This window comes from Corvus hawaiiensis, chromosome 3 (assembly GCF_020740725.1).
Source record: "Corvus hawaiiensis isolate bCorHaw1 chromosome 3, bCorHaw1.pri.cur, whole genome shotgun sequence".
NCBI classification, from domain to species: domain Eukaryota; kingdom Metazoa; phylum Chordata; class Aves; order Passeriformes; family Corvidae; genus Corvus; species Corvus hawaiiensis.
The window spans coordinates 70,149,941-70,170,979 of NC_063215.1; the positions used below are offsets into that span (position 1 = coordinate 70,149,941).

General features: G+C 34.5%; 1 protein-coding gene across 9 annotated transcripts in view; it reads right to left on the bottom strand.

Moving 5' to 3' along the window:
• Nucleotides 1-21,039, bottom strand: part of FMN2 (formin 2) — a 167,520-nt gene that overhangs the window by 41,366 nt on the left and 105,115 nt on the right. For all 9 annotated transcript variants that reach the window (XM_048299832.1, XM_048299836.1, XM_048299838.1 and 6 more), the window contains 6 exons: nucleotides 19,044-19,135; nucleotides 18,776-18,905; nucleotides 17,745-17,891; nucleotides 15,891-15,950; nucleotides 15,590-15,710; nucleotides 5,387-5,479 (listed from right to left, as the gene is read on the bottom strand). In XM_048299832.1, the coding sequence (XP_048155789.1) occupies nucleotides 5,387-5,479; nucleotides 15,590-15,710; nucleotides 15,891-15,950; nucleotides 17,745-17,891; nucleotides 18,776-18,905; nucleotides 19,044-19,135 (643 nt within the window). The remainder of the gene's footprint in view (nucleotides 1-5,386; nucleotides 5,480-15,589; nucleotides 15,711-15,890; nucleotides 15,951-17,744; nucleotides 17,892-18,775; nucleotides 18,906-19,043; nucleotides 19,136-21,039) is intronic.

Genomic DNA, 21,039 nt, shown 5'->3' on the forward strand with positions numbered 1-21,039 from the left:
TTTTAAAAGCTCCTTCAATAATTCAACAAAAAGAATACTAACAGAAAAATTTAAACATTCATTAAATTAAATTGCTTAAGTTGAATTCCTGCATCTTTTGTTCTAGTGGGTTTATGCTTCTTGCCCTTCAGATTTCTGCAAAATTTTCTTCTCAAAGGAAAAAGAATTTTTTTTAGATCTTAGTAATGAGTATATTTTGGTAGTCATAATAATATTCAAAGGCAGTGTCTCCACATAAATTACTAATATCCAACCTCTTAATGTTCTGTGCAATTTTTTCAAATAAAAACAAAAAAACCATTCATTCATATATCTTCCTAATCATGTTTCAGTCATATTTTCCTCAAATTATTTTTAGAAAAATTATTAAGTACTGCTATGATCTCCTTTATATTAATCAAATTTTAAGAGTAATATTTAAAGAAAATGGAATCTGCAAAATCAATCATTCTGGGTTAGAAAATTCCAGAATTAAGATTACCCTAGCAGCACTCATTTCACAATCATCTACAACACTTCTGGAGCCAGGAACTTAACCCAGACATCCAAGATGCAGTCTGATGCTGCAGTCTCAGTCACAATCCATCATTTGATGATGCACAGCCTTTTGCTGCTTGACCTAAAAGAACAAGTCATGACCAACTATCTGGTTGCAGCTGCAGCGATAAATAGAACTCACTGTGATTTATACATTCATTTACTAACAGTTTGGAAACCAGGTTCCTGAATGCTCTTCCAGGCAAAAGGAGGAGATGGTTACAGACAGTTCAACCAAAAGGACAATTTTAGCATCTTTGTTCTGTAAGATCATGAGGATGTGACTAGAATTTAGGTCTGGAGAAGAGTCTATATTCTTGGGTCCAGCAGAACAAAATCCGGTGCTGGTATTCACTTACAATAGCAAAATGGCAAAATTTTTCAAAATAAGACTAGAAGGAACCAAAGATTGAAGGGTTACGCTGTGGTCCCAAACTTAAAATTACACTGGAATAATCCTCATTGCTTTTAGATGAAATAGTGAAAAATCAGAAATTTTTGTTTTTACTTCTGCAAACAATGCCTGTATTTGTCCCATGGAATACTGTTCTTTCTAAAGTCTAAAACTAATTATATTGGCTTGGTTTCTGAATATGATGACAGATGATTTGCTCAGATTTGAAGTCCGCAACATTTTCACAATTTATAGAATCTCAGTGGAAAAGCTGTGATTTCAACATACTGAATCTTCCTACTTCCCAAACAAATCTTACTGTTCTGAGGGAGTGATGACTGCTGCCTCCTGCCATAAGTTTCCTGCTTTATCAAGCTGACAAGAATGCCCAGCCTAGACGGCATCCCAACAGCAAACACCCAGAGACAGCTTTTCACTGCAAAGTTAACCACAATTAAAACCTGTGGACTATGAATCATTTGTGGTTCATGCACACACAATTCTTTCAGCATGAGCTAGCTAACCTATCCAGTGGGGACAAGGTTAAAGGATTACTAACTGCTAATGAAATTCCTCTACAAACTGCACGATAACTAGCACCCTCAGCATTTACCCACTGTCTTGTGTCAGACTCATTCCCGCCAGGAAAAGAAGTGATTTCTGAAGCTTTCTAAACTGGTGGATGTGATCTCTCACGTATTTGCATCCCTATGTATCCACAATTACATATGGAACAATGGAGACAAGGTTCCCAAATAGAGCTTTGCTTTCAATCTCTCTTATTCAAATTATGATAACTTGTGGGGAATAACTCAAAGAGAGAAAATGTGACTATATATTCTATACTGGGGACATGCAAATTTTAAATCTCTACTGTTTGGTATGAATAAATTTTCATTGGAAAAGGACAATTGCTTTACTATATTTCACAGTTATATATTACTCACATATTGGAAATGCTTAGAGAAATGGTTATAACAAACTAAATAATAAGCAATATATTTTTGAAAAGTTTTGTATTTTCTGACAACTTTTCTTCAATCTCCTTTTTTGAAGTAGATTTTCTATTTTTTTTTTAATTTATTTTTCCATTTTTAAACCCTATGGCTACATAGAAGTTCAGAAAAAAATATAACATTTGTAAGAACAAGAGAACCACATGATACATTTGGTGATTTGATGTGATTACAGTATGTGGACTCAAAAAGAGGACATGAAAAGAAAAAGAGGAGGAAAAAACATGGAAGAAAACAAAAGAACCTGGAAGAACAGAGAGGATTTTGTTGGAGGTTTTGAGGCACACAGACCCTCAAAAACCCAATGCATAAGATAAATCACGCTTGCCAATATCCACTAAGCCAATGTAGAAAGGAGCACAGGTAATTAAATCTCGTTAAGTATTATGATCATTTTAACAAAGACATGAAGTCCCTCAAGAAAGGACTGGTATCCTGTTGCTAATTTGCATACTTTAGTGCACATACTGATTGTTTAGGCTACTGACTTGGATAGCAAGGCAAATACTGAACAGCCTTCATTACACATACCACTAGCACTTTCATCTAAAAACTTCATGATTCTGAACACATTCTTGCCTCTTCCCCTTCTTTAGCTTTCAAATGAAATAATCTACCAGCAAGCTAATGATGTACAACCTTTTTTTTGTCTCTGCTGAATCTAACAAAAGTGTTAACATTAAAAAAGATTTTTTTTTTATTAATACATCATTAGTAACAATCAGCCAGATGAGTTGCAGTAACATAACTCAAAGTTATCTGTGTGTGACAGTAACTATTCTTATAAAGCAGAGCCTTGCTAACCCCTTGCCAAGGATATTTAATTTGGTGTGCAAGTTTTTTTGCCAATGGGAAAACCATTTTCCATTTTAGCTGCTAGCAACATGTATAAGTGAATATGCTGTAAGTAACTAGCTACTTTGAACTTTTGGGTCCCATTATGCACACAAGTTATCCGCTCTAAAAAGGCATCATACAAACATGCCAAATTATTCAACCTTTTGAAAAATGCTTTTCATCTGAATTATAAGTTAAAACTTTTTCTGACTTTAGAGAAACTGGAACTTGAAAAGATAAAAATGTAAAGCTTGATTTTTCTTTGCCCAGAGCATATGTTATATAAACAAAAATCCCCAAAAGGTGCCAAGAATTGTCCCTCTGTTTTTCTAAATGATCATGTGTGCAGTCTAGCTGAAAAGACTCATCGATTATGTCTACATAAACAACAAAAGCCCTTAGAAAAAATATCTAGATCAAAAGCCTGTCAAACACTGAACAGGAAAGAGAAATCCTGCTTTAAACATGGCCTCTTTCAAGTCGGAATTCAATCCCATGAAGTAAAAACAAAGGATTTCATAATGAAAGGTATTTAAATTACTTTATTTTTGGATCTTAACCAGGGATTCTTTTTTGCTATATGTTAACCTTTGTCTTTCTTACATTGGGACAGAATTCTTCATAATAGGCCCTACGGTTTTAAAAAAATGTAGAAATTTAGTCACACTTTACTGTGCTCACAATACACAATTATTTTTATCAAAATGAGACACTGATATTTTTACTGACATTATGGGTTTCTCCTTTTGTCAACAACACACACATCTAATATGGGAACACAGCAAAGTTCTTAACGGATGCGATGGATATATATTTTTTCTTTTCTTTTTCCTCACTCTCCTAAAGTACAGACATGTAATCACAAAGGAAATTGCATATCCTTGCAAAAACAGATCACTATAAAGATTATATAAAATTATATTCTGAAAAGTATAGTCAAAAATCATAAAACAAGCTAAAGTTAGACACTTCTAAAACTATGGTTTCTAAAAGAAGAAACAAATTTAACAGATAGCCGTCTGCTGAAATACAATCATATAATCATAGAATGGTTTGGGTTGGAAGGGACTTTAAAGATCATCTAGTTCCAACCCCCCTGCCATAGTCAGTGACACCTTTCACTAGAGCAGGTTGCTCAGAGCCCCATCCAACCTGGCCCTGAACACTTCCAGGGAAAATCTTCATGTTTGATTTCCTACTCTGTCAATAAGGTTAAAACGACATGATTTACAGCATGCCAATAGTGGTATCTTTCAGAAAAACTTGTGATTTGAATTTTCCCTATCTATACATAAAAACTATAATATAAACCTAATGCAAAGCACTTGCTACATGTTCAATCATACCACTACTGTAATATTTATATGCCATATACATAACCAGCATCCAGTTTTAATTTGGTTCATACCTACTTGTGCTGGAGACAACATCCTGTTTGCCAGGTTTGGATAGTGGACATTTGTCTTAGAAAACATCAGTTCATATTTGATGATTCAAAATATTGGGTGTGCTCAATTTATTCCCTGTAATTGAGAGTCCTATAGCATGGATCAGTACATGGTAGAGTACATGAGCAGCCTGGTCTAGTCCCCTCCAACCCAAACCATTCTATGATTCTATAGGTACTGCACTTAAAATGTTTGGATATAAAGTCATCTTGGATACTCTAACCAGGAAGAGACACATGCAAATCTGACCAGCCTCTCAAACACAAAGCACATTCAGTTAATAATTATATCTATGAGTGGTAGCTCTTTAACACATGTCAAGGCTAATGAATTAATGAATCAGCACAAGAATCAGAATTCTCACATAATTTGCCTATTCAGGAGACAACAGGTCTGCCTTCCATTATAAGAGGCAATATCAAAGCAGAAGGAGCAGCAAAATGTTACATTGATGTACTCATCAGGGCACTTTAACCCTGATGCATTGATTTCTGACTTGTATTAAAACATGAATTGGTCAATGCAGAGTACTATTTCAAGCTCTGATATAACATTTGTGAAAACCTAAAGTTATCCATATTTCCTATAATCTTGTCAAAGAAACATCTAGTAAAGCATAGTCCATTCATTTTCAAAGGGTTTTCCTACTAATACTCAGGATGCCAGTTGATCCTGGCTATTTCTAATATATTTTCTCTTGCAGTGTTAACCATTAACCACATCCAAGTATTTCATATGGATTTGCAGTATATCTGGAAAAGCTTTAACTACTTTTGTTATGCTTATTCCATGTTTTTGGCACACCCAAAAGAATTATCTCATTGGAATGAAGTTAATGAAACAGATCCAGCTTCAATAATTTTTCAAGGAACAAAGGCTGCAAGTTTGTTTTCTACTGGAATGTTGAACTTAGAAGATCACACACTCAAGCCAATAGCATTTGTCTTTGCTGTCATGCAAAAGAGAGTGAGTCACCTACAGTACAAGAGAATCATTTTGCAAATCTGTTAGAACTGTGTGGCATCTGATTAAACTAATCCATGTCTTTCTATGATGCCAAAATAAACAGTCCCTTTCCCACAATGTATAAACATTGTTCCCATAACTTTCCTTTGAAATGTCATGAAAAGGTTAAGTGACATTTCATTATTTACCTTGACTAATGAATTGCTCCATGTTGTCTTTGAAGGGCTGTAGGTGCTCTTCTAGTGATAGCTGATAAACTTTTGCTGCTTCTGTCTCACATGCTGAAATTGAAGTAACAGATTAGTTTAGGGTGACACATTCGTACAATGGATCTGTATACTGTAGTAAAAAACACTTAAATTCATATCCAGTGAAACTGCTGGAATATGTGCCTCAAACACACAACAAGTACAAACACTATGATAATAGAATTAGGAACAGTTATATTCCTAGTAAAATATTTTTATAGGCAGGTAATTTGTGGCCAGTGTGTGAATTTAAATGAGTGGTAGCAAAAGTTAACAAAAGTGTTCAATTATTTTGAGGGAGAAAGACAAATTTCAGGGGCAGAACTGCATGGGAACAAAATTACAAACTCAGATTCCAGGCCGTGTTGATATACCTGGCCCCAGGTAATTGTGCCTGAATCAAAATAAGGTTTAGATGCAAAACCTGTACCAACAGTAGGAATGACCTTAATTTAGTAAGTTAAGACAGATGAGGGCTTGATACTTGATAAAATCACAGATGTATTGAAGAGTTTTGCATTTTTCAAAAGTAACAGTGCAAAAGGATTAAAGTGGAAGACTGTAAGAGTACAGTACTCATTGCTTAAACTCTATGAGAGAACTTGAAGAACAGCTTGCTTCTTATTGCACTAGAAACCAAGACAGAGAATCTGGGGCCTAAAACACCCCTGACACAAAGATTATTTGTGGGTAAGGTGGTATTATCATACTTCCACCAACTATCCAAGCTGATTTAATTTGGGTCAAGAGAAGACCTGAGACTATTTCAGGTGAATATTAAACTTGTTTCCACTATAAGAAAAACCTCTTTAGGCTGTGGTAAGTTCCTGCCATTCAACAGGAATCAATCCTGCTGGATTCTGCCTAAAAATTTCCAGTTCAAGTGCACATATTCCAAAACATACATTTCCTTGCTTACCCTCCAGGGTTTCTTTAGGAAAAAAGAATTATTAGTACATCTTTAAAGACAGAAAACTTGTTTACCATTTAAAAAATATTTTAAGGTAGTAGAAAGCACTATCCTAATATTTATACAGAAAAGCAGACTGACTCAAATAACTGGTAACTCCACACAAGTGGAATAAAACCAGGGTGATAATAAAATTCAATTTTAATTATTATTTTTTTAAACTTAGAGCAAAATGGAAATAATAACAGCAGACTTTTAGGGGAAAGATAAACATGAAGGTGTCTACTTAGACAGGTAATCTGCTTATGCAGCGATATTAAAAATTTTAAAGAATCCTATCCTCCGCCAAATATAACTACATAATTGGAAGCCTGTAATTTTTAAACAAATGTTAGTCAACACATGTGAAATAGGGGAGAGGATCCAAATGACCATGAATTTTCTAACAACATATGACAGAAGAAGAAATAGAGAACCTATGTACTATTCTGCAGATGGAGATGTTCTGATGGTAATATATAGGATTTGTATTACTCTTTTCTCTTATGGAGAAACAAGTGTCAGAGCTGAAAGAGGCGACAGACCTACCATAACATTTGATATCACCAAAATTCCATACGTTTTTCCAGAATATGGATTAAATATTTTTCAGAGCAGTACTGCATTATACTCTCTTGAATGTTTGCAGTTTAAATGAACTCTCAGCCAATTTGAGAGAAGAATATATCTTATGAAAACTTATACTCAACAAAAATCTTAGCCTATACCTATGTCAACAGCTTGAAGCAGTCCCATTTCAAAATGTTTAAGGAAATGTGGGATATTCTATGTTTTATATTCATCTTGTTATAGGAAACAAAACCATGTAATGCTGATTGTCAAAATGAAATGTCTCTTCTTCAACCATTTAGATTCTGGAAGCTCTCCCATAGTTGATTTGTTTGTGCACATATGTGCAGTGTGGGAAAGGGTGTGCATTTAATGGCAGCTTTCTTTCTCCAGTTTTTGGTGGAGTTATTTTTGTTCTTTTCTGCCCACACCCCTCCCTCTGTGAAAAGAGTAAAATCAATGATGTTCAGAAAAATAACAGTTCAGGACCATTTTTCACCCTATTCCTGAATTGCAAACACCGTGTAAATAATTTAAAATCAAAAAAACAGGGGAAAATAATACCTTTCTTTTGCTTTAGAGAGTGTAAAATATTGTACATAGCATTCAGACCTTAAAAATCAACAAATCCAGTCATTATTACCATACTAATGATTATTATGATGCTTAAAACAAACTAGTTCATCAGTTGCTTTCTTCATTAAAGAATTAAGAGGTCTGTAAGCAGTTCTTAAGTTTCTCAATTCTCCAGATCACCAAGACTGGAATGTTAGTCTCCCTTCACAGCCTGTTGGATAGAGCACTCATCTATTATTTTCTGTAATTTGTCACTAGAATAAAACCCCCCACTATTTGTATGAGCTATTGCTATTCCTCATTGTAACTGAAGAATTTAAAGTGCTGATCAAATGCAAGCAGTACAAAATATCAGATAGTTCCCAGTACTTCTGCCCAAATGAGGAAGTAAGATACTAAGTAAATGCTTGTGTCAGAAGAGTATTTAATAACTTCTAAGCAACATGGAGAAAAAACATGGGGGGGGAAAAAAAAAGTATGTGAGAATACAAACAGCCTTCTAAATTTGATGTTTTTAACTTCAGCTTCATATTAAAACACATTCATCTCCATGAAACAGCTCAGCTAAACATCCCAGATATCAAAGGAATACATTGGCAAAGGGGATCTGCTGTGACGACTTTGTAAAAGTTTTGTCTAAAACAAAAGCTTATCTGCTGTTTCCTAACAGACCCAGACTTGGTCTTATCATCCCTGTTCTCACAGGTTTAGTTATTCTCTCATTTTAGGAGATGTGCATACAATTGAAAAACTTAGACAAAATTAGCATATTTCTAAACTCCACTTATTTCGAGCAGATTTTAAATTTTCTTATGGTGAAAGAACTGAAAGGTATTCAAGGCACCACAAATGAGATTCATACAGGCAGTCACAAAAGCCAAGCACTAGGTAGAAACTTATCTCACAAGACTGAATTGCCCAAACAGGAATAAAGATAAAAACTTTGTGTTGCTTTGAAGCAAGGTGAAGGTTTCAGCATCCTCTAGTCCCAAATCATGCACTTCAGACCTTCCAAAGATCTCAAATCCTAACCTGAAGTTGGCGAGTGCAGAGACACCCTTTCTCCAACCCTCTAAACCAATTTTAACATATAAGCAATACATAAACAATGGAAAGGACCAATAATACATCTAATTTCATCTCCTCTCAAGATCATATGCTGCAGAGAACTCCATGTCATTTTTCACAGATGCAGCAAAATGGATTCTTGTGGGCAATTCAAACTGGTAGCTTTTTATCCATACATACACAGGTCTCTCAAATGCTCCTGATCTGGAAATTGATGTGAAAATCTGTGCTCAAAACCAGTTTAGAGATTTAATTTTACAGCAATTCCAGCTGTATCCAGTATCTCAAGAATTCATCTCATTTTATATTTCTGTGTTAAAACACAAATAATTGCATTTTTTCAAGCCATTGTGTTAGTTTGCTCATCCTATTTTTTTCTTTTATTTTTATTTCAGGTCACCTTACTAAAAACATGTGAAGTTTCACAACAGCAAATATAATTTAAGAGACATCTATACGGAAAAGAAAAGTGACAAAAAATTTCTGTGCTTTGCACCAACATTTTCAGTTAGTGATTCTGTGACGTAAGATACACTCAGTCTCATTATCAGAAATAGTTGCTTTACCTTTTTTCAAAGGAGAAATAAAAAGTTTTCAACATTCAGAGTATCTTTTTAGTGCACATTTCCCAGCTGGTTCTGTTGGATGCCAAATTTTAGCCCTTGGAAGTACAAATCTCTTCTAAACATAAAAGATGTATTTTTGAACAAAATGGGTGAGCAGATGACCAGCTGCTCCTCAGGCTTTCTGCATTTTCTTTGGCCAGGGTAACAATGGGCAGCAGGATTTTTCTTTTCAAACCCCCAAAATATGAAAAATAAATGAAAAATAAAAGCAAACAAACAAACCAACAAAACCCCCACACCAAACAGTAACAAAATAAAAAAGGAAGCAAGCAGACTTATGAATTGTCTTGCATGAATAATTAACAGCTTCATTAGGCTGTTTTTATTAACTAATTCAGAAAGCACATACTTATCTATAGAAGTCTGCTAGAAGTCAGGTGGATTTTCAAGATCGTTTAAGATACTTGAGAGCACACCTTTAATTGAGACTTGATAGACTTTGCTTTTAAGCCTTTATGGAAGCTTTGAAATTATGTCCTTAATTTTCTGAGGTTCTGAGTGCTCAGACTTCCACAAGAGATGTGCCTGTGTCCTACTTGTCTGAAAACCATACGACAACATAACCACTGTTTTCTCAACTTCCTCAGTGCTTTCTGGGTTCCTTACAACTGCAACCTGTGACTTTAAGAGAAAGTTTAGACTTTATCTAAAGGAAACAATGCTGGCCTCATCAAAAGACAAACTCTGATGAACCCAGCCACAAATACAGAAAGAGCTCTTAATTTTCTTTTATTTATTTTTTTTGGAATTGCAATGACTTACACTAAGAACTGCTGAGTCTTCAAGGGCTTCCATAGACAGCTCCTTGTTTGGAGTTTTAAGGACAGTAAAATATGACTCACAGATTGACTGAAAGCCTGGCTTTAGTTTACATCTGGTTTAGGTTTAGGAGTCTGCATGCAGCATAGCTGCAGCAATTAACCCTTTCTGTGATAACTGAACAAACAGCTAGAATTTGGGAGTGTACAGGTGTTAATGAGTAGGCAAAAGTAAAGATTTAATATGGTTAAACAATATCTGTTTCTGTAAAGGCAGGTTCTGTAAAGGTTTCTGTAAATGGTACAGATAACTGGAGGACTGACCCAAACCACTTTGCTATTAATTACCTTGAGTGATTTGGCATTTTATAATAAGACTGAAGGCATTATTTTATCACAATATGGATCTATGGATCATAAAAAAAAATGAAATATATTTATTAATTGTAAAATATCTTCATTCACATTTATATCAAAACTATTGACAGAGAATTACAAAACCACAATTTCAAATTGTCTTAGAACAGGATGTTTTTGATGATGAAATGTATTCAGCCTCCAAAGAGTACAATTTTTTCACTACTTCAATTCTCTCTACTTCATCTCCGTCTTCTCTTGAAACTTGAAATATCAGTGTACGAGCACATTAAAAAAACCTTAATTTTTTGGAAAACCTCTGAGGATACACTTTATTTCACCAAACTTTAGCTTTTTAAAAGATTGATCACCAGGTTATACTCGAGGCCTTTCCTTAACTGGAAAATTAATCAATCCTTAGATTGTCCCTCTCCTCCTTAAGGAGGGGGACAATCAAATTCAGAAGAGCAATCCCTTCCTTTTCTTCCATCTGAAGAGGGGCCATAAATGGCTTAAGGCTGCTCAAGTTTGTTAATTGAAGTCACAATTAATACCACTCCTGCTTCTGATCAAGAAGTGGCACTGAAATGTCGCCAGTGTCTTAGATCCATCATCAGAACTCTGATGGAAACAGTTGGGAATATGAAAAGATACAAGGATACATATGTGTGTGAGAAAGAAAGGGGCAAATAGAATGATACATTTTTAAAAATTTTAGTCTGAAAGCATTAGTATTACTTATGAAAGAACTAATAGTGGATGCAATCTTATTTTGCAAAGTAATCCCTACACCCCAGACACAGTTCATCCATGAAGAGGAAAATTCAGTTTCAACTACAGCTTGACTGAACTCTCAGGTATGGGAACTCTTTCTAGGTGTTAAGGGTAACCTTTACTGAGGCAAGAGGAATGATTAGTGAGCCTATTACTGTCCGAACTCTCTCAGTCCCATATTGACACTATCCCAAATACAACTTTTAAAAAGTCTTTCTATCCCACATTATGGTACTTCCAATGCTCTTATTCACACAGCAGGTGTTAAACATGAGAGCACATAACAGCTCTACAACAAGCAGGTCCAACATGAATAGGTAACTTTAGGTGACTGTAAGATGCACTAAAAAAATAGGGAACGTGTATTTTTCCAAGATACTCTGGGGCTTTTCTTGGAACATACTTTTAAAATACAAAGTGTTCTGCAAATGCTTAACACTTTATAAACATTCTCAGTCACATTTATTCCAAATCAGGGAGATGTACTGGGCCACACAGCCTAGCTTCTTTGGATGGAGACTTTTCAGTGAGTTGTAAACACTCAGAATAGGAAAAGAAAGCATCACTAAAAAAATAATGTTAAATTATCATAATTATTGCTTGTAGTCAGTGACTAATCAAATATATTAAATATGACATTATGACACATAAACAAGTACTGACTTCAACTCAGTTTCATAGCAATCTGCATCATATTGTACTATTAATCTCTTCTACTAGTGAGATTTATTTTCTGCCTGACATTGTTTCTAATTCCCTTTTAGCTGAGCTTAAGTGAAAGTTTTGCAATAAGTGACAAGTGATGAATTAGTTTCTGATTAGTAAGAATAAACTTAATGTTGTAAGGCTAGAATGCTAATGTGTAGCCAAAGAATAGCTTCTAAACATTTTTTAACTTGCCATAATTTTGTAACTCTCAATGCCATTTTAGTGTTCTAGTTCTTTCCTAAATACATCTTGAAGAATTTCATGGGCAAGAAATCCAACATGTTCCTAAACCAAAATTTTACCTTAAGAGTGTCAGAGCAAAGAGGGTTAGAATCTTGATTAATACATGTTTTCCACATCTTTCTGCTCTGCCTGGAGCACTCTGAAGTGTCTAGAAAAACATACTGATACTAACAATTACATAACAGAGGTCCTAATCAGTGAGAGTCACACACTGCTCCTGTGACCCTGGATGCCCAATTTTCTTTACATGGTGAGTTGATTTAAGTCATGTGGCAAGTGCTAAAGTTTCTTCTGTGGAATGACATAGGAGCAGAAGTCATTGCTTGGCATGACTGCATCAAGGAATGTTGCTGACAGCCAGGAGAGATCAAAAGCAGATCAAGTTGCTTAACAAACTATATGTCACTGAAGTCAAAAAGGCTAAAGTGGGAATCCTGGAGAGCTGTGAAATCTAGGAGCAACAGATGGAGCCAAACTCACTTGATTTGTTAGTTAAAGGATCTACCTGTTCTTTGGTCTTCTACCTTACCAAAAAAAAAAAAAAAATCTGGTATATAAATTTTATCCTGGAGAGCTGTATTATTTAAAAAAAAATAAGTTTCTGTCTTACTCATCTTGGAACAGACACGGTATGATTCTAAAAGTCTTTGGGACTTGCACTTCTAATCTGAAATACTAGAAGAAATTTTCATTTCTAAGATTTTAAAAACTGCCAAGGCATAGAGTTCATGAACACTTAAATATGGACAATAGCCTCGATAGTCACAAGGGAAGAAAGCACAGAAGTTTGAACATCACGAGTCCTTTTTCTTTTTAAGCAGTCAGCATAATAACTCTAATACAAACATAAGCCCAAACTCAAAACTGTGAAAGAGCACATCAACAAAATTATTTTACAGAATCATGAGGACTATTTATAGCTGCATGTCTCTGTGTATATTACTGTCATCTTTGGATGGAAAAATACAACAGTACTAAAATGAACTGTTATTGTTACAGCTATGAAACTTTTTTTTTAATAATAACTGTCCTCCACTTTGTGGGTATTCTGTCGGGGTTTTTTAAGTTTTATGAAAGGATCTTTCTGGAATGAAATTTACCTTTGAATAATGATCCAGGAAAGTTTTCAAAGTCAGAAATAAAATATCTGCAGAAGACTTTTTTCCTGGGTGAACCAACACCTCCTTCCCCCACTGTAATAAGCATGATCTCACTGCATGGTTTTCAGGGTATTTGAAACTAACATGAACAGAATACCCTTAAAATGGTGATACTGCCTGCATCAATATTATGAACACGTTTCTGTTTCTCAGTGACAAAGAACAAATCAAATACCCCACCCTCACCAAATGGTGAAATCTGCCATCTAATTACTGATGAATATAAGTACAAAGTTACAGTCCACATCTCAGTATAAAACAATAATGTATTCTGGGCATTTATTTCTATGACTTTAAAGTCAGTGTTTCCCAGGAATAATCAATACTCATTTACTCACACTGACATCAAATCAATCGGTTCATATTTAGAATTTTGTCAGAATTTTCTCAGCATCATACAAGTCTCTTCTTGTTCAGTCATTTGATGAGGCACTTAATAGCTCTAGTAACTCATAAGATTCCATGTCTTCATTAGCAAATCTGGCAGTGTACTTAGAGTAAATGCAGTAAAAAACCCGTTTGCAAGTAATTTTATGCATTCTGTTAAAATTTGTACTCTATTTAGAAATGATTGTCATTAAGACAGGCTATTCTGTCTCACTGAAATCATTATAACGAGCTATCAGAATACCTAGAATTTTTAATGTATTACTAAAATTTACTTCTACTGCTCTTGCAGTCATAAAATCTTTTAACAGAAATTGTTTTTAATTTAGATTGACACTTTTCTTTGGAAAAGAAACCACAAAGCATTTTGCATCTCTGGACACTATTAAGAAGTCATGACTGAGACTGCAGTCTGGTTTTGAAATTGTCATGACATATTCAGGAGAGGATGAAGATGCTGATGCTGTCCCCAAAAAAGCTTGTACCAGCAATGGTGTTTGTAGTTAGTCTTCAGTTTCATTAACTACAGAGAAGAGTCTCGAGCCTAAGGGTTGGATTGGAAGCACAGAAAGAATTCAACTGCAATCTGAAGGCAGATCGAAGCGTGTAATTTCCATTTCTACAGAACCCCTGCTTTGATCACTGCACAGTGTGGATTTATTCCACAAGAGATTTATGTCTGTGTGCAAATTTCAACCTTGATCTAAAAATATTTAACCTTTAATGTACCAAAAAACATTTTTGGTAAATTTGTGAGGAATAAAATCTGCCCCCATGGATATTCGTTAACATGCACCTGAATTCAAGTATCTTTTTTAAATAAGACCTATGTATCTTCTACATGTGCAAGCTTGGAGATCAGCTCTGAGATTATCTGGAAGTTGCAAGAAGTTTAGAACAAGTTTTCATGACTGAATTGTGAGATTTTTGCTCCCTAGATTGTTCAGGAGCAGTAAATGGATGATGCTACAGTTCACTCCCTAGTATCACACTAAGTGACCTTGATACAACTTTAAATATTACCTCAAAATATTTAAAATAACTTTTAAAACATCCAAACAAAGTTTGATAGAAGCAAGAAGGGAAGGTCAGATATCCTTTAGTAACCATGTTATGTTTTTGTTTTAATAGAGAACCTCCCATTGTAGGTTGATCAGGGATTAATGGATTACCAAACCTTTTCTAGCTCTCCAGAGGCATGGCATTTAAAAGCAGCAAGGCAACAGTAATGGGCAGATCACTCCTTGATTTGTATCTCCCCCTCAAAGATTCAGCACAGTAACATAACTGACCAGTTTAACACAGATTTTTTGCAAAAAATATTGAAGATCATGGATCGTTTGTGCAAACTACTCTTGCTTAACAAATCTAGTGCTTAGATCCCCATGTTATTAAGAAATATATGGTAAATGTTCTTCATCAAAGTCTAGCAAATATATCTTAAGCTTGCTGAATTCATTTAAAGAAAACATTTCATAAGAGGAGAAAAAAATACTTCCTTTGCATGTTACTTTTCAGTAAAGTCCAGTTATTTGAAGTGTCTCTAACAATGTCATACTTTTTATCTGCTAGATACTATTTGGACCTGGTTATAAACCTCTTATTATTTTTTTATCATGGACATAGTCCAACACTTTGCAATGCTTTTTATGGTCAAAGACTTGAAATCAGTGTGCAAAAAAGAAAAACTAAATTAGTTTTTTGGTTTGGTTTTGAAACAAAAGATTTAACCTAACTGGTTTGATGCTGTTTAATTTAAAAACCTCTTCAGGTTATCTACAGAAAATTGTGTATTATTGCATTATTTCCATAGTCATGGAAAAGCAAATTAAAGAAACAAACTAATAGCTGAGAAGTTAAAAATACACAACTATTTTTACAGTGTCATCTAATTTCTCAAAATGATACAAACAAAAATAGAAGAGATATAATGGCAACATATAATTAGCACGATCTGGGTTCAGTACCTCGCAAATCTTTCTTCATTTTGCGGAGATCTTTCTGAAAATCATCAAACTTCAGTTGTGAAGCCTGGAAGAGATCTTGTGGATCCGGAAGAGGAAAGATGCATTGTTCTCTTCCAGCATCCTGACAAAACCACAAGTGAACAGTTACATAGTGCTCGTTACTTTTTCCTATACTAAAATATATAACTGAAAGCACAGAGAATATCTGTACACATTTCTGCATCTTGCCAGCAGAAGAGCAAATTTAGTCAGTTGGGTTGCTTAACCCGAATTTAAAAGAGTAAATTTAACTTTCACTCACCTCATCAAAATTACGCAAATAATATGAGACAATGTAAGATAGAAGACTTCTGCTGTTGTCCTGTATAGAAGAGGAAGAGTTTTCTGTGTTACTGAAACTCACAGAAAAAAAAAAATTCAGAAAAGGTAATTCATATAAATGAAATATTTAGTGTAAAAAATACTTTGCTGGTTTGGTCCCTTCACTAAAAAAAAAAAAAAAAAGAAACACACAAAAAACCACCCAAATCAAAATCAAACCTCACCCTGAAGTCCTATTTAATCATTAAATAAAATGAAGAAAGATATAACACTCATGGAACACACTCCTATTTTTTAATTCTACCTGATTGCAAACCTTATGTTCTGAAATTTTTCAACAAGGAAAAGAGAAATTGTTTCTGGGTTCATGTAGACAAGTTCTTCAAGGCAACACTATAACTATAACCAAAGCAAAGTTAAATTAAACGAAGAAAGTTATTTTTATAAATGAAATTTGGGGGATGAGGGAGGGAGCTTTTTCATTGCTTCCCCTGTGTAATCTCTCTAATGAAACTTCAGCAGAAAACCTTCCATTTGAAGAGGATTTCTGACAGAATTAAATTTTCAGATGTGTTCAGAAAAGGATTTTTGTAAGAGCTTTCCTGACTGATCAGTAGCAAATAAACTGAAAATGTATCTTGCAATTGCAAGGTTAATAGTCAAAATATTTCCAGCAAATTACATACTCAAGTCTTGAGTTACCAAACTAAATTTAGTGTGCCTACATTTTCTGCTGAGCAGAGTTCTAAAACTGGTGACATATCAGATCTAGAGCCAATTTGAAGGTTCAGCTGGAGTAAGCTGCTCTAAATACGTTGTACTGAAGTGTCATTCACATCACCACTCCCTTGGTTTAAAAGAGAGACCAGGATGCAAGAATGAAATTCCTCCACCCATTTAAAAAGGCAAATGGCTGACATGGTCTCTCAACTCAGGGTTAACAGTCTACTCACACGACCTACCTCAGCAGCTAAAAAAAATGTATATTTAGTGAGGGACCAAGCAGGGAAACCAACTCTTCTTTTTCTGCCATTTGCAGAATTGAAGATCTTGACAGTGACTCATCACATTGGTAGGAACTAATTTAAGGGTCAAGAATTATTGCTATAATCTGTCACATTCAGGCAAGATTTTTCATTATAGCCATAGAAACTTTAAGATTATTGTTTCCTTGTAAACAAAAGTAGATATTTGATGTAACCCTGAAGTGATTAATCAAAGCCAAAAATTGCTGGTAACACACAAATTCCAGTTTAGCACAGAGCAAGAAAAAACATTACTTATCACTGTCTTTACTGAGATGACTAGACTAGACAAATCTTGAATCAAGAAGTACTTTACTAGGTGGCTCCATGTTTCAATATTAAATACAAACTCTGTAATCATGGTGTACATAAAGAATGAATTTTGGATTATCCAAAATGCTCTGGATGCCTATTCAATCATTTCCAGGAGTGACATTTTTTCCCTCACAAATATTTTGAATCAGCATAGAACTCTTTCCACTTCTGTAATAAACTTTTAACTGTCAGATCATAGTATCTAATTACAAGAAAAGTTGGAACTATGAAGTGTACTGGAAGTCAAATGTACATCAAACTAGGAACTAAAACATAAATTTAGATATTTTTGTTTGTATAGTAGTGAAAAGAGATGGTTAATTTTCATAATTCTACAAACACATCCAACTCTAGAAGTGTGATCAGATAAGCATAGCAACAAAAGAATTCCCTTCCACATGCCTTCATAAACTTCACAACATTTACTCAGAAACAAAGTAATTTTCTGAGAATTTAAGCTTCTCAGGCCTTCAGGAAGTCTCAAGTCAACTTACACTGCTCTTTACATCTTTCAGTTTTGGCAGGATATCTAGTCCAAACCCATCAGCCTGTCCTCGTGTCCTGTTTCCACCGTTCATGTAATTTCCAAAGGCAAGAACCAAACCTAGAACCCTCATAACGCCTGATTCATTCTTCAATGTCTAAAATACAGGAAAAAAAAAAAAGTTCAAAGTTCCATTAATATTTATGGTTAATGAGCAGATTTGTTGATGTTGTGTTACCTTCTACTGCAACACATAGAAGTAGAACAATATTAATATGTAATTTTTTATGAATGGAGAATGTTATCTCCAAAATGGAGACTTAGAAAAAAATAAGAGAAAATCTGTACAGTATTACCAGACATGACCTGTTGAAAAAAACAAAATAGTAATCCTTGACTGATACTGAAATTGTGAATGGTATATTTAATTTCTGAGAAAATTAATCAAGAAGTTCATAAAACACTCAGATGGAACAAGTAAAACATTTAATCAATCAAATAAAAAACATTACATAGTAAAACATAAAACAATTGAAACAGTTTTAAGTTATCAAAAATACTGATGTTACCTGCGTTTTAAAGCCCCATATTTGTTTTGCATGGGACTGCAAAATTCCAGTAATCTCTTCAGACTAGATACAACATTGCTATCTCTATCTGATGTTAGATACAAGAGATATTATTAAGTTGCACATTTCTCAAGTTCGAGCAAACACAAGGTTAGCTGAACTGGCATTCCTTTGAAAAGGAGTGATACAGTGACTATGAAGAGGGAAGATTTTGCTTTAAAAAAAGTAGAAGGTGCACTGTTTTCCAGAGACTGATACACACTGATGGCAAAAACATGATATAATTCAGAACCAAAAGCTAATCTTAAAATTCACTTTGATGTTGAAGAACAATCATAAAATGTTCTATTCTACTGTCCTTTAGATTTTTAATGAGTAAGTAAATAAAGTGAAAACTTTTGAAATATGAGTAAAGCTTAACAAGATTAAATATCAGAAATTTAGATCTACTTTTTCACAGAGCACAACCTACCTCACACAGTTTCTGTAACAATTCAAGTTTGCGACGGATTGAACCAATGCTTTCTGAAAATGTTGATTGGAACAGGATGCAAAACACACGTTCTGAAAAGTTGGGAATCAGTGAGAGTTCATAGAGGAACCTGTCGAAGTGATTAAAGAAAATTATTTGGGTCACTGTCAGTAGGTACAGGCTTGGGGTTTTTTTCATACATATTTTGCTTCAGCAGAGAAAGTTTTCTGAAGTGAGCAAAACTGCTCTTTCATAAGTGTGTTCTTACTGTTCTGGCTTATCCAAAGACTTGGCGTTCTCTTTTTCCTTGGATGCCTTGCTATGCTTTTCTATTTTTTCTAGCTCATCTGATTGTGCTCTCTGGAATAAAGGAAAAAAAAAAAAACGAAAAATTGTTGTGACTAGTCAAACAACACAGATAAAGATACCCTTGTAACAAATCAAATTCATAGATTTTTCTTTTCTTTCTAGCAACTGCTTATGGTAAAACTATAAGAGTCTACAGAGTGATTTTAAGTATAAATAGATCTGATAGAGAATAGAATATCTTGCAAATAATATTACTGCCAGCAGTCTGCAAAATATTTACTCATTCAATGATGCACTGAGATGACAGTCTTCACTCCCAATGCCTTTACTTTGCTGATTTATGAAGTCTTTGAATTGAAGGACTCAAGAGGAGAGTGGTATTTCTCGTCACAAATTTGTTAGGTTACGTTTGAATGTCATCTGATCTTTAAATATGCATTTAAATAATATTTTTTTTTAATAAATGAAAACACTTTTGTATTGTTTATTGCATTTTAAATTTTAGTAGGGATCTGAAAAACCACAATGGAACGAACATATATTTGATTTATAATGGAACTGTCATACATATAACACATGAGAACTACTGCATATTTCTTCGGAGTAAAATTATTTTTATTTTTATCTTAATAAGCCAAAAAAATTACATATAAACTGCCTAGTTTCCTGAAGAACCCTGTGGCACACTGTGAAATCTGTTCTTCAATACTCCAATCAACAGAAACTGAGCCTCACTTTTTTCTGTGTTCCAAGCTATGGTAAAATTTTTTTCTAAACTGTATTACTGGAAAATGGAATGGCATGGAAAGGAATAAAAGTGAAATGAAAATTCCTCCTTCTGACCCTTCTTTTGACAAATATAGCAGTTTTCAAAAGAGATTCAAAACATCAATCTGCCCAAGTGTTAAAAAAAGGTACATCTACTATTATTCCTTTAAGAAAGCATTACACTCATTTTTTAACTTTCTCCACCACAGAACTTGAAGACAACAGTGGAAAATTATATTCTAAGCACTTAGATAATGGCAAAGCATAAGATATGCTGCATCTGCATTCTCTCTTGAATGCTTTTGCAGGGTTAGCAGAAGAGGGATGGAGCTGTTTCAAATCATAGTGCCTGCTCCATCAGGAACCTGAAACCAGAAAGTTGGGTTTGGACACTTTTTCTGAGATTGTTGAACATCTTCCCACGTGAAAAAGGAGAAAATACTGATGCAAAATAGAAAGATGAAGAGATTGAAGAGACATTTAGCAAAAGCCCTTTAGAGTTTCTCTTATTACATCAAGAAGTCTGGAAATGACTGCAAGGCCACATATCCTAATATTTAGCCAGCGTTTCTGTGGATGTTCTTCAAAGGTCATCTCTAAAGTTGTCTGATCTTATATATTAAATACTTCAACAGATTGGAAGTATTAAAAACTCTTTTTTCTAGCAATAAACTTTGTTCTCGACACCAAGAAATTATTATGGTGGTAGTACCTGTACCCAAGATTAATAGAATAGCTGAGGTTTGAAGGGACCCCTGGAGACTGTCTAGGTGAACACTGACACAAAGCAGAGGCAGCTAGAGAAGCTTGCTCAGTACCATGTCCAGCCAGGTTTTGAATATCCCCAAGGACGGAGACCTGATGACTTCTCTAGGCAGACTGTTCCAGTGTTTGGACACCCGTGCAGTTAAAAAAAAAAAAAAAAAAAAAGGTGTTTCTATTTAAATGGAATTATGGAATTTCCAGTGTTTCAAATTCAGGAGGCCCACTATGTCTGGTCATTATGTTGGGCATCCCTGAGTCTAGCTCTGTGTTCTTTACTCCCCCTCCCCAGTCAGGTATTTGTACATACTGATAAGATTGTCCAGAGCTTTCTCTTTTCCAGACTGAGCAACCCAGCTGTCTCTCCTTGTATAACACTTCTCCAAGTCTTTAACCATCATTGCTGCTCTGCACTAGACTTGCTC